Source organism: Balaenoptera acutorostrata, chromosome 3, assembly GCF_949987535.1.
Source record: "Balaenoptera acutorostrata chromosome 3, mBalAcu1.1, whole genome shotgun sequence".
Classification (NCBI taxonomy): Eukaryota; Metazoa; Chordata; class Mammalia; order Artiodactyla; family Balaenopteridae; genus Balaenoptera; species Balaenoptera acutorostrata.
In genome coordinates this window covers 183,278,643-183,292,929 of record NC_080066.1, presented here as the reverse complement: position 1 = coordinate 183,292,929, position 14,287 = coordinate 183,278,643, and the positions used below count along the sequence as shown (strand labels likewise).

At 60.9% G+C, this 14,287-nt stretch overlaps 1 protein-coding gene across 2 annotated transcripts in view; it reads right to left on the bottom strand.

Moving 5' to 3' along the window:
* The window catches only part of MTA1 (metastasis associated 1), a 39,097-nt gene extending 25,355 nt beyond the window's left edge, over positions 1-13,742 (bottom strand). For both annotated transcript variants that reach the window (XM_057543165.1, XM_057543166.1), the window contains exon 1: positions 13,568-13,742. In XM_057543165.1, the coding sequence (XP_057399148.1) occupies positions 13,568-13,595 (28 nt within the window). In that variant the 5' untranslated portion in view covers positions 13,596-13,742. The remainder of the gene's footprint in view (positions 1-13,567) is intronic.
* Positions 13,743-14,287: the final 545 nt, after the last annotated feature.

The following is a 14,287-nucleotide window of genomic DNA, read 5'->3' as shown; positions in this document are numbered from 1 at the left end:
AAACCACCCAAACGCTCCCCCGGGAGGGTAGGGGGTGGCAGACAGGCAGACAGCAGGTCTGCGTCCAGCGACAGAGTCCCGGCAGCGCCAGGAAAGGTGCCCTGGACGCGGGGCGTCTCGTGCCCGGGCGGCAGTTACACACCTGCCGGCAGCTGCCCTGCGCTCCCGAGGAGTGGGCTTCACCGCCTGTAACTCGTGCTTCGGTAGGTGGGGAACAAAGACAGAGGCAGGAGGGGGAGAGAGGGAGCAGCGGGGAGACGCGAGCCGCCCCCACGCCCGCGAAGGAGACGCGCGCACAGGCAGCCGCCTGCCCGACAGAGGACGAAGGGAAAGGAGGACCCCCTGCCCCTGCCCGGCCCAGACGGCTTCGCTGGTGAATCGTACCGAAGCCGGAAGGGAGGCTGAACACAGTCGACACGAACTCCCCCAGAAAGCACTACAGCAGGGAGCTCCGGGGGCTCAGGAGGCCGGACACCGCGAGAGACCACAGAGCAGTGCCCCTCACCAACTCGGAGCCCAGCGTCTCAGCACAACCTCTGCGCACGGAAGCTGGCAGCCCAGCAAGGGGACAACGCCCCTCGACCACTGGGAGTCACCTGGGGACACGTCGAAATCACAGCAGGGGAATAAAGAAGAAAAACCATCTGAATAGATGCAGAGGAGCTGACGAAACCTACACAATTCCTGATAAAAACTCTGACGCAGGGGCTGCCATGGCGGCGCAGTGCTTGAGAATCCGCCTGCCAATGCAGGGGACACGGGTTTGAGCCCTGGTCTGGGAAGATCCCACATGCCGCGGAGCAACTAAGCCCGTGAGCCACAACTACTGAGCCTGCGCTCGAGAGCCTGTGAGCCACAACTACTGAGTCTGCGCTCAAGAGCCCGTGAGCCACAACTACTGAGCCCACGTGCCACAACTACCGAAGCCCACGCGCCTAGAGCGTGTGCTCCACAAGAGAATCCACCGCAATGAGAAGCCCGTGCACCGCAACAAAGACCCAACGCAGCCAAAAATAAAAACAAATAAATAAATTTGTTAAAAAACAAAAAAAACAAAAAACCTCTGACGCAAACTAGGAATTCAAGGGAACTTCCTCGCCTGCTAGCAGGCATTTACCAAAAACCTACAGTGAAGTCATGTTTACTGATGAAAACACGGCGCCCTCCCCTAAAGCCGGGAAGGGGGCACGGGAGTCGATCCACTGCACTGCGACTCAGCCACAGGTCCTAGTCGGGGCCACGAGGAGAAAAAATAAATACATGAAAGGCGTACAGACTGGAAAGGAAGAGAGAAAACTCTCTAAATGCAGGGGACATGACTGTCCACAGAGAAATTCCCAGAGTTTACAAAAAGCTATTAAAACTAATGAGTGAGGGCTTCCCCGGTGGCGCAGTGGTTGAGGGTCTGCCTGCCAATGCAGGGGACACGGGTTCGAGCCCTGGTCTGGGAAGATCCCACATGCCGCGGAGCAGCTGGGCCCGTGAGCCACAATTGCTGAGCCTGCGCGTCTGGAGCCTGTGCTCCGCAACAAGAGAGGCCGCAATAGTGAGAGGCCCGCGCACCGCGATGAGGAGTGGCCCCCACCTGCCGCAACTGGAGAAAGCCCTCGCACGGAAACGAAGACCCAACACAGCCATAAATAAATAAATAAAAATAAAATACTTTAAAAAAAAGAGCTTCTCCCTATGTTAAAAACAAAACCAAAACAAAACAAAAACTAATGAGTGAGGGGCCGCTCTTGCCTTGAGATGGACTGCATTCTGCCTATAGCATGTGCTGCTCTCTCCATAAACCTGCTTTCACTTAAAAAAGAAAAACTAATGAGTGAGGGTTTAGCAAGCTCATAGGATACAAAAATAGTGTACTAAAAGTACCATTTACAATAGCTCACAAGTACTGAAGTATTAATTTAATAATCTACAGATCTTTAAAGATCAAAAGCTCTGTGCAAAGATCTGTATGCTGAAAACTACAAAACGCTACTGAGAAAAACCAACAAAATCTAAATAAATCGTAACATAAGATATCATGGATCAAAACACAGACCATCAACCTTTTTCGGTACAGGGCCAGAGAGTAAATACTTCAGGCTTCGCACGACAAGAAGCTAAACTAAAGATATCACTTAGGTATTAACATAATACATTTCCACAAACATTTTGCCAATGAAATTAAAATTAAAACAATAAAAATTGAGTATACTTTTTTTGTGATAATCCTGGTCTACTAAGGAATTCTGTTTTGGGGGAGGACAATTTGCTTCATCGGGGCTCAAGTTCATGTTCTGGATCGTGAAAACCCATCGCAACGTCCCTGTTAATGCCGAGCCATGACACGGCCTCTATGTCTTTCCGCACAAAAAGTACCCATACAACGATATCCATCTGCAAGTGTGAAATTTTAATTGAGCACACTCATTCTGGACTCCCTGAGATTTCTCTCGACCTTTCCCTTTCAGCCTTTGTGCAGTGAAGGGTGAACCCAGCAGGCCCGGGTCGTCCACACCCTGCACGTCCCAAGGAAGGTGCGACCCCGGACCTGCTCCTGGGAGGTCGCCCCAAAGCCCCTGGAGGGTCCTGCCTGATGGGAGTCTGCCCACCTGGGGGCATGGGCCACACAGACCACGCCGACATTGTGATCTGCGGTGGGCCAGAGGTCAACCTAACCTCCGGAGGGCTGGACACGAAGGCCAGCCACGCTGATGGTTAGCCATGGCTACGTGACCAACCTGGATACACACCCTGGACACCGAGTTGCGTGTGGTCTCACCATCTGTGGCCCTGGGAGAGGCCAGCTGGAAGCCTTGACCTTTTCACCTTTGCTGATTCTGGTGTATATCCTTTTGTTGCACTAAACTTAGCCATGAGTGTGACGGCTTTGCTGACCCAGAACTGCAGCAGGTGACACAGTACAGATGCTGGGGCAGCTCCTCAAGGCAGCTAAGTGGCTTCCGAAACACAGAAACCTCCTTCGCACTTGCACTGCGGCCCAAAACACACTGCGGGGACTGTGGTCTGAACTCAGAGAACATGCCCGATGCAAATCTGGGTCAGAATGGAGAGCCCATTTCTCGTTTTAACATCTGACAGTAAGAAACTGTATAAAGCAGTCTGTGATTCAAACAACGTCAGTCGTCACCAAAATGAATGTACCACAGTATAAGTTTGCAGTAAGTGCCATTTCATGTAATTTTCAGATGAATTCATAAAGGACCATTATCAAGTATGCAGCAAAAACTAATTTCCAAAGGCACTCAGTGTTTGGTACTCGTGGTTGAGAGTGGTTCTTCTCATTCTGAAAAATTCTAATTTCTGCCCCGAGTTTAAGAAATCACAGTAAAATTTAACCACTGTTACGCCCTCAAGCTGCTGCACGGTAGGGCAAGTCAAGATATTCAGCTTCCACCTTTTTTTTTTTTTTTGGCTGTGTTGGGTCTTCACTGCTGCGCACAGGCTTTCTCTAGTTGCGGCGAGCGGTGGCTTCTCTTACTGTGGAGCACAGTCTAAACCTAGGCGTGTGGGCTTCAGTAGTTGCAGCACACGGGCTCAGCAGTTACAGTGCTTAGTTGGGCTTAGTTGCTCCGCGGCACGTGGGATCTTCCTGGCTCAGGGCTCGAACCCGTGTCCCCTGCACTGGCAGGCGGATTCTTAACCACTGCACCACCAGGAAGTCCTCAGCTTCCACTTCTGATAAAAATTCACAGAACTGATGATGGCTAACTCCTCGAGGTCAAGTGCAGCTCACTGTTGACACAACAGGTTGGGTGAAGCACGAGACTCAACATTTTGCACAAAACGCCCGTTGACAAGCAGCCCGACGGACAACGGGCTTCAGGCACCTGATGTGTTAACAAGCTTTGTCCAGGTGTCCAGCCAAGCCCTGTTCTGCTCCATACACCAAATTCTGTTGGCGCATATAGCAGTTTGTCCTACGAATCAGCTCACGTGGGTACGGAGGCTGAGAGGTCAGACGATCTGCCGTCTGCAAGCTGGGGACCAGGAGCCAGTGGTGAGAATCAGCCTGAGTCCAAAGGCCTGAGAACCGGAGTCCAAAGGCTGAGCACCAGGAACCCCGATGTCCAAGGACAGGAGAGGATGGATGAGCCAGCGCAACGAGCAGGACGCCAGCCCCTCGCCTCTCCGCGCCATCAGGCCTCACGGACTGGACGCTGCTGCGCTGGGAGGGCTCCGATCCAGGCTGACCTGTCCCGCAACGCCCTGGCAGCCACGCCGGAAACGACGTCCCCCCCGGCTCCCTGGCCGCCCTGAGCCCGGCCGGGTGGACACAGCGTCCTAGTAGAGCCCACTTCAGTCGGCACGAGGTTGGCGCTTTCCCCACTTCTTTGAACATCTCGGCTGTGCCTGGTCCAGGCAGACTCTTCACACAGGCCGGTCTCCTCGCGGGGAGCCATCCCGCGCACCCCGCGCCCACTCCCAGCCCCTCAGCCTGGGCAACCAGCCTCCCAAAGGCTGCTCCTCGGCCAGCCGCCACCGACACGACTGAATGACGTCACCACCAGTAACCGGCTTCGCCTGCCCGGCCGATCAGCGAGCAGACTCTGTTGGAGGCTCTTGTCCGGTTCGCGAAGTTCCGTGAAGGAGCCCTGCGGCTGCACCCACGCACGCTGCGTCCCTTCGGCACAGCGCTCACGCCCCTAAAGCCACCACCTCCCAAGCCCGGGTGCCCTGCTCGCTCGGCGGGGACGGGGACGCAGACAGGGCTCCGAGCCGGTGAGTTACGACACGTGGGTGTGATTCGCAAAGACGGCACCGCAGGTGGGCGGGTGAGCCAGTGAGGTGACCTCACCACCGCTCGACCACACTGAGGCCCCAAAGCAGCCAGAGGACACACGCAAACGCACAAGCACGGCTCGTTCCAACACGACTTTATTTATGGGCACTGAGATTTGAATTTCATGGAATTTTCATGTGTCCTATTCTTCTTTTGATTTCTTTTTTCCTCAACCATTTAAAAATGTAGGAACCATTCTTAGCTCATGAGTCACACGAGAACAGGCAGTGGGCCGCAGCCTGCCAGGCCCTGTAGCAGAGGACTCGATCCTGGCGAAGATGCCAATCTTCCCCCAAACTGATCTCAACCATAGTTTCAACGTGATCCCAATCAAGACGCCACAATTTTCTTTCTGTAGAAACCAATAAGCCAATCCTACACTTTACATGGGAAATCCGAGACACCAGAATAGGCTAAACAATTTGGAAAAAGGACAAAGTCAGGGAATTCCCTGGCAGTCCAGTGGTTAGGACCCTGCACTCTCACTGCCGAGGGCCCAGTTCAATCCCTGGCCAGGGAACTAAGATCCCGCAAGCTGCATGGCACGACCAAAAAGAAAAAGAAAAAAGAAAAAGGACAGAAGTTGGAGGATTCCCACCTGAGCCAGATTTGCCGTGAAGTTACAGTAATCCGGACGGCGTGGATTGGCAAAAGCATGGCCGCATCAATGGAAAAGAGAGGAGGAACAAAGGGAAGCACGGCGAATGGGTTCGACCAAGGTGCCTGCAGATGCAGGGGCGGTCAAGACGTTAACAGGTGGAGATGGACAACTGGACGTTCACACGCAAAAGGGGAAGGACCGAGAACCATCACCTCCGCCACACACACAAAAACGGACTCAGAATGGGTCATGCACTTGCAAGTAAAGCCTGGAACTATAAAAATTCTACAAGAAAACAGGATAAAATCTTTGTGACCTTGGGGTAGGCAGACTTCATACACTTCTCTTATAAAAGAGAAACTTTGCGGGGCTTCCCTAGTGGCGCAGTGGTTGAGAATCTGCCTGCGAATGCCGGGGACATGGGTTCGAGCCCTGGTCTGGGAAGATCCCACATGCCGCAGAGCGGCTGGGCCGGTGAGCCACAACTACTGAGCCTGCGCGTCTGGAGCCTGTGCTCCGCAATGGGAGAGGCCGCGGCAGTGAGAGGCCCGCGCACCGCGATGAAGAGTGGCCCCCGCTCGCCAAAACTGGAGAAAGCCCTCGCACAGAAACGAAGACCCAACACAGCCAAAAATAAATAAATAAATAAATTTATTAAAAAAAAAGCTTCACTAAAAAAAAAAAAAAGAGAAACTTTGCAAAATACATATCTCGTAAAGAACTGAAATCCAGAATATAAAAGAAACTCTCACAACTCAACAGTAAGCTTCTTTCCAATTTTAAAAACCGGCAAAGGATTTGTCCAGACGCCTGACCAAAGGCACAGGGATGGCAAACAAACACGCGGAAAGATGGCCAGCAGCACGGATGCTTAGGGAAACGTGCATCAGAAGTCTAGTGAGACGCCCTGTGTGCCAGTCAGACTCCTGTGCAGAGGACCCGGGACCCTCAGCGTCGCTGCCGGGGGCACAGCGGAGTAATGAGGCTGCACTGCGGACAGGCGACTCCGCCGGGCCACCCCACCCCTGGGCACTTTCACCCACGACAAACACCCATAAGAACATACGTTCACACTCAAAGCTGAGCACAGGTGCTCACGGTCGGCTGCACTCAACCACCAAAACTGGAAATAGGGGCTTCCCTGGTGGCGCAGTGGTTAAGAATCCTCCTGCCAATGCAGGGGACACGGGTTCGAGCCCTGGTCCGGGAGAATCCCACATGCCGCGGAGCAACTAAGCCTGTGTGCCACAACTACTGAGCCTGCGCTCTAGAGCCCGGGAGCCACAACTACTGAGCCCACGTGCCACAACTACTGAAGCCCGCGTGCCTAGAGCCCGTGCTCCGCAACAAGAGAAGCCACGGCAATGAGAAGCCCGTGCACCGCAACAAAGAGTAGCTCCGCTCGCCGCAACTAAAGAAAGCCCACGCGCAGCAACAAAGACCCAACGCTGTCAAAAATAAATAATTTTTTTAAAAAATTATATATAAAAAAATCCCTGGAAATGGCCCAGCTGTGATCTGAACGTCAGGTCCTTCCAAAAGTCACGCTGAAATCCTAACCCCAAAGCCATGGTATCTGGAGGCAGGGCCTTTGGGAGGTGCTTAGGTGGGGCCCGGAGTGGGATTAGTGCTCTTACAGGAGACCCTACAGAGCTCCCCAGACATCGAGGCTGCTGGAGCCTTGACCTGGGACCTGCAGCCTCCAGAAGTGCAAGAAGTTGGCATCTGTCGTTAACCAGCCCCCAGTGGCTCATGCCTTGTTACAGCAGCCTGAAGGGACCAAGCCGACCCCAGTGTCCCTTCGCTGCTGAATATACCTCGGTACCTCCATTCGACGGAACCTATTCAGCAAGCAGAGGATGAGCCACCGACACGGGGACAAGTTCTGAACGCACTGCACCCCATGAAGGAAGCCAGCGTGCTGCATGACACCCTGTAAAGGGCATCTGCAGCAACAGGGACAGATCAGGGCTGCCAGGGCTGGCGTGGGGGGCAGGCGGGCTGACTACAGAAGGCAAGAGGCACACTCGTGGGCCGTGGAAGCAGTCTAACCGCCTCCCCCTCCTGGCCTGTTTAGGACCACACACGTGGAAGCGTGTGCGGCGGTTACACAACGGTGTGCGTCGGCCCAAATCAAAGAACCGCACACATAAAAGGGTGTTGAAAAGCATACTTCAATAGACCTAACTTTAAATGTAAAAAATACACACAGGCCGTTCCCGTTTGTCTCAGTAATTATGTTCCCTAATGTCACCACTAACACCGAACTATCCTGAACTGAGCCATCGCCCCAGGGGGAGCCCAGGGTCAGGGTCCCGCCAGCCTCGGGCCACCTATTCATCAGCAGATCGACATATAACCTGTCCTCTGTGAGTATCTGTTTAAAGACACCGTATCCGGTACGTATCGTATCGTCCACTCATGAGTGTTGGGCCCGTAGCCTCCCTGCGCTTAGGGACACTGGACGCACTTCATGGCTATGCTGGCGGGCACTTGAAACACTGAAATCTCCAACTAGAAGCTCAAAAATTCAAGCGGCATGGTCCTCAACAGGCCGGCGGCTCCACCGGTTACACATCAACTTTAGGGAGATGGCGGATTCGCAGAGACGATCCGTGAGGAGTGATGAGGCCGGACAGGATGTGTCCGCTGAGCAAGCGAGCGCGGTGGTCGCAGCCAGGAGGCCGCGCGAGGGGCGCCAGCGGGGACAGAGGCCCCACGAGAACACGGGCGCACACCCCAGGAGGGCCAGGCCACACCTGCCGCCGGACCGCCGTCAGCATCCCTCCAGAACCAACTCCCACCAGGTGCCCTGGGGCCGGGGAGCCCGCAGCGGGAACGGCGGGGCGCCGGAGGAAGCCAGACCCCTGACCCTGCAGGACCATGTCCGCTCTCACCTGCTACACCTGGGCCCCCCGAGCCCAGAGCCAGGCCACCTGCACGCGGGCCCCCTCTTGCTCCTCTGTCCTCGCCCCGGCGGCTCCACCTCCCCAGCCAGGCCTCCCGTGCACACACCCCACTGGACGGAGGCCGGGCCCTGCCTGGAGGGGCAAGGGGCCGACGACCACGGGGCCCGGCCTCCCTCCAGGGGCTGGAGCGCAGGGTGGAGGCTGACGGCCGGTCACGTGGGCGCCAGAGGCCGGGCCCCAGGCCTGAGCACGGCAGGTGCCCCCCACATCTCTACAGAGGAAGGGTCCCCCACATCTCTACAGAGGGAGGGACAGAGCCGTCCTCACCCGCACGCCAGGGAAAGCCCGGCCGGTGCCCACGGCTGAGCTCACCGGAGCACGTCCCCCCACGGCCCTGGGCTGGACCCAGTCCCCTCACGCGGGGTGCGGCCGCCTCTCAGAGGCGACCTCCTGCGACCCCCAGGGGAGCCCCGCCCGCGCAGCCCGAGGAGGCCACTCTGCCCGACGCCCACAGATGGACCCTCAGGGAGCCGGTGTGGCCGCCCGGACCCCCGCCCTCTGGGAAGCGGCGGGCCTGCCCTCCAGGGGTGCCGAGCGCGGGGTCCCTCTGGGCGTGCTGCAGCCACGCCCCTCGCTCCCGAGGCAAGCAGCCCCCACCTCCGGTCACCACCGTCACACGCGTCACCCAGAGGAACCTGGGCCTCCGTCTCAGGGGCCCGTGCCCAGCTGGGACCCCTGCGCAGTGACAAGAGGGCCAGGACCCAGTCAGGGGGCGGCGGGGGGCCACCCAAGGGCGGGGCCGGGTCACGGGGCCCCGAAGGTGCTGGGAGTTGACCCTCCACCGCAGGAACCACTCAGCAGTTTGAAGCAGGGGACACGGAGCAGACCCGCTGCTCAGAAGGGCCCTCTCCTCAGGCAGCCCACGAGTCGCAGCCAGGAGAGGGTCAGGGCGCTGCAGGGCCGGGAGAGCGGGCGCCCCACGAGAAGGCACAGCTCCAACCCACGTCCCACTGACCGGGAGCGGGGAGGCCGCAGGGGCCTGGCCAGCGCGAGACGACGGGCAGCGTCCCCGAGGCCACCCCTGGCAGCCCCGCCCGCCAGGCCCTGCCCAGGAACCGCACCCCGACGTCGGCCTGGACCCCCCGGCTGTGGAGACGGCACCAGCACCCTCGTCCGTCCACACAGGGGCCCCCAGAGCCCCGGGAAGGCTGTGCCCGCTGCCATCGGACACGGGCCCCCTGCTCCCTGAAGACAGACGGGACAGGGGTGCAGGGCGGACAGAGAGACCGAAGGCAGGAGGACAGGACGTTGTGTTGAACATCAAACTCTTGAGAGAAGGCAGCTGGGGGTCACGGGGGGTGACCTCACCACCCTCACCCCGCCCCGAACTTCAGCGGGAGGCAGCCGGGAGGAGGGGCCCCTGTGCCGACCTCACCCAAGCCACCCCTCGGGCCCCGCATGTCCAGCACCCACGTCCACACGTCCGGACGCCCTGGGAAGGCCACTGCGGACTGCAGGGGTGCCCGCCCCGCCACGTGAGAACAGCACCGCCTGCCCCGGCGCGTCCCTGCTGGCCCCGCACAAGTTTGGCATTTTCCCGCGTGTGGATGTCTTACCTAGTCAGAAGTTAAAATTAAACAAAGAAGCATTTCTGACAACAGGACAGCATACAGATGACAAAGACAAAACAGCAAGGGCAACGGAGACACTGTCAAGCTTCAAGCTGCCCGGAGGACTAGGGTGTTCCTATCACCTTTTCAAAATATATTTTTAAAAATCAACTATCCAAGAGAATGGGCGTTAATTTCTTACGCCAGAAGAAAAAAAGAGACGAGGCCTGAGGGGAGATGGTTGCAGCCCGCCCATTAAAAACACACCCACCGCCCCAAACAGTGACCACGGTATCGGGCGGCTCCCGGCTGTTGGTTTTCGCTTTCTGTCCTGAAACATGACAGAACGTCTCTGCACAGAGACAAAAAGAGGCGCCCGTGGTGCCCTCAGTCCACGGCTCGCTCCAGAAGACTGGCCAGGTGCCCCCACTCCCCACGCAGAGCGCAGACCCCAGAGAAAGAGGGGTCGTGGACCCTGAGCCCGCCACCCGCGTCCAGGCCTCCTCCGCCACGTTTGCTCTCGCCGCCGACAGCAAGCCTCTGTCCAGGCTGGGTCACCTCCCGGGGAAGAACCAGGCCCTGTCCCCTCCCAGGCTGACCCACTCCGCCCAGCCGGTCAGCTGGCACAAAGCTGCAGCCGTGCCTTCGCCCCGCCCAGACATCCTGGCAGGGCCTCGGGACGGCCTGCCAGGTAGGATGCAGGACACCCAGAGAACGCTGGACTCCGCTAACTACTTTCTAGCGCATGTCCCTCCCGCGCAATATTTGGTACAAACTTACACTAAGAAATTGTTTATCTGAAATCCAAACTCAACGGGCGTCTTGTACTTTCCTGGCTGAGTCTGGCACCTTTGGAGAAGGTAGAGCGTCCTGAGTGGAGACAACGGGGGCGGCGGGGAGGGGGCTTTCCCAGACTCTGCTCCTGCAGTGCTCCCCAGGCCGGAGCAGGCTGCCCAGGCAGGGCCAAACCCCAGCAAGAGAGGGGCGTACCTTCCTCTGTCTGGGCCCTGAGAAATCCAGACACCGCCCCCCAACCCCGAGCAAGCAGCACCTCAGGACAGGATGCCAACCTGCCAACACCCCGCCCACCGGGACCACCGGCCTTGCAGACCCATGGGACAGCGCCTTGGGATTCCATACAGAAACTGGGGACGGAACTGCAGGGACCAAGAGGGAGTCTAAGTGGAAGCGGTCCTGCAACACAGGCCCTGGGAGGGCCTCCAGGACACCCTCGGGGGGACACGCAGACCACTCCCCTGGAGGAGGCACCGCAGGACACAGAGATCCTGGTCAACACCGTGGGGAAACTGAGGCACGGGAAGGTCTGAGGGTGGCCAGGCCCCCGCTGATTTCGCAGCCAGATAGGTGGCTCGAAGCCCACATGTCAAGGAGTGGACACAAGTGGCGATCGGGGCATCCACGGCCTGGATGGGGCAGGGGCAGCTCCCCTTGGAACCAGCCCCCACAGGCAGGCACAGTGGGGCCCCGCCCACCGAGGCGGGGGCTGGCAGAAGCGCCCGGCAGCGGGTGAAGGTGCAGCAGGGGCCAGCTGAGGGCCTCCAGCCCCCGGCCGCCGCCACCTCCTCCTGCAGCCTCCGTGTCTCCTCCAGCCAGGAGCTGGGCGCCTCCGGTCTGCGGACACTGCTTCGTTTATTCAGCGTGCCAACGGGACCGCAGGGCCAGCGCCTGGGATGGGAGGCAAGACCACACCTGCCGAGGGGCTTCTGGCTGGCTAAACCCAAGGGGGCACCGGGTGAGCTGGAGGGTGGGCAGACCAGAGGGGCCTCAGGCTGCGCAGGAGGCCAGGAGGGGTCTGCACTGCGGAAAGGTGGTCCAAGAGGGCACGGGTTCGGGGGTCACTGAACGGGCAGCTGCCAGCGAGGCAGGAGCCCTGGGCTGCGCAGCTGGGCTGGGGCAGAGGCCGAGCTACCAGGGCGGAGAAGGCGGCTCAGTCCTGGGGGTGACCCTCCCACCTCCATCCACAGATGGCCGGCTCCCGCTTGGAGCGGCGAGGCTGGGAAATGGACCGGCCTGTCCCGGAGGGGCCCCTACGCTGCTGCCCGCTCCCCACAGGTGTCCGCCAGGGACCTGTGCTTCACGGGGTACAGGCCCCGTTCCCGTGACCACCTCTGAGCCAGAGCGAGCAAGGAAGGGCCTGACGGCCGGGCAGGTGCTGCACAGACCCGCTGCACAGGTTGGGGTGCACACCCAAGGTCACAAGGCTGGCTTGGCACTCGGGGTCACCTGGCCAGCGACAGGGTAAACTGAGGACAGAGGAGACTTGCAAAGCGAGGCCAGCACCGTCCTCAGCCCTGACACACTCCACCAAAGGTGGGCAAGTGAGCATCTCAAAGTCTCAGAGAGGGTGGGCACCTCACCTCCCCGTGAAGGACCGGCTCAGAACCCCATGGAAAACCCGCGGCACAGCCTCCCGGAGCCCCCTCCCCACGAAGTGGGGCAAGGCCCAAAGCCGGCGGCTTCCTGGGGCCCAACTGGGAGGACGAACAGCCCAGGAAGGAAGCCCCCCAGGGCCTCAGCCAGCTCAGCGGCCCCCTAAACCAGGGGGCTATCTGCCTCTTCCGCACCCTTGCAAAGCACCTCCCTGCTGGGCTGGGGAAACAGGACGCAGCAAAAAGTTTGGGGGTGTCTTAGAAAAGCATGCTCGGGGTGACCACAGGCTGCTGAGGACCGGGAGAGGGAACCCTGCTAGGGGAAGCCCCCAAGCACACGCCCGGCCCAAGGGGTAGCTCTCAGCCGCCCCTGGGCTCCCACGCATGGGGCTCCCCACCCCAGAGGGGACCCACTCTCCACCCCAGCACCCGAGCCAGCCCTGCCTGCCCCGGTGGGCGCTCCACACCCCTGCGGCCCCCAAACTCCCGCTCCCAGGAGGGCAGCCAGCACCCCCCTCCCCCGACCATGTGCTCCTGCTCTGCTCCGGGGTGGGGGGCTCCCGCCAGGTCCCTGGCCCAGAAGGATGCTCTGCGACTCCAGAGCCTTCCACAGTTCCTCTGCCAGGGCCCAACAGACTACACGGTCGGCCCCCAACAGGTGGGCAGAGCCCCCGCCTCCCTGGTGCGCCGCTCGGCCACTACCCGCACCGGCTCGTGAGGGCCGGCCCAAGGGGTCACTTCGGGTTGGGATGAGCATGGCCGGGGCAGAGGTGGCGGTGGAGGAACGGGCTGCTCAGAAAGGGGGGGGAGGGGAAGGAGATGGGGTGGGGTGCAGAAGAGTGGGTGAGCGCTGCCGGGGGAGGGGGAAGGACGGCCCAGCCGGGACGGCCTGCAGTGGGGGAGGGGTGCAGAGGCGGAGGGAGGGGACCAGAAGTGGGCCGATGGGGGGGCTGGGCCGATGGGGAGGCGGGCGGAGGAGGGGAAGGGGAAGGGGAAGAAGGGAAAATGGGGGAGGGAGGGACACGACGGGGGACCCGGGCAGGGGGTGCAGAGGGGGCCCGGGCGGAGGTATGGCGAGGCCCGGGGCGGCGGTTTGGGACCGAGGCAGGGAGGGGAGAAGAGATGGGGGGCGGAATGGGGCCAGGGGGGGATGGGGACCCGGCGGGGACTGGGGGGATGGGGGCCGGCGGGGCCCGGGGTGGCAGGGTCGGGCCCGCGGCGCATAAAGGCGGCGGCGGCGGCGGGCGGACAGGCGGTGGCCTTACCTCCGACCCTGTACATGTTGGCGGCCATGTCCGGCGGCGGCGGCGGAGGCCGCAGGCTGGGCCGGGCTGGGCGCGGGGCTCGGCGCGGGCGGCCGCGAAAATGGAGGCGCGCGGGCGCGAGGCGCGGGGGCGCGGGCGGGCGGGCGGTTTAAAGGGGCCGCGCTGCTGCTGCCGCCGCCGCCGCCGCTGCTGCTGCCGCCGCCGCCGCCGCCGCCGCCGCTGCCGCCGCCGCCGCCGCCGCCGCCGCCGAGGCCGCGCAGGGACCGAGGGCCGCGGTGCGGGCGGGAGAGGAAGAGGAGGAGCGGCCGCGGGGAGGGAGGGGCCTCGGGCGCCACCGCCCACTGCGCGGGCCGTTAACCGACCCGCGGTCGCGCGCTCCCCGCCGCCCGCCCGCGGCCCCCGGGGTCTTCCCCACGCCCCTCCCCGCAGCGGCCCCCCCCAGCCGTCCACGCCGGTCCGAGTCCTTCCTGGGCTTCCCGCTCCTCTTTCCCACCCTCCCTCCTGTCGCAGGGTCCCCTCCGAGTCCCCCACTTCCCTGAAGCGCAGCGGCCCAGCCGCGGCCTCTTGACTCCCGGCCCGGCCCTCTCCGCTCACGCCGGGGGTCTTTGTGCCTGCCCCACGGCCCAGCCCCACGGCCCGCCTGGACAGCGGCGGCGCCCCCATCCCACCTCCGTGCGGGCGCTGCCTCCCCGGACTGTGGCCTGAGGAGAAGGCCAAGGG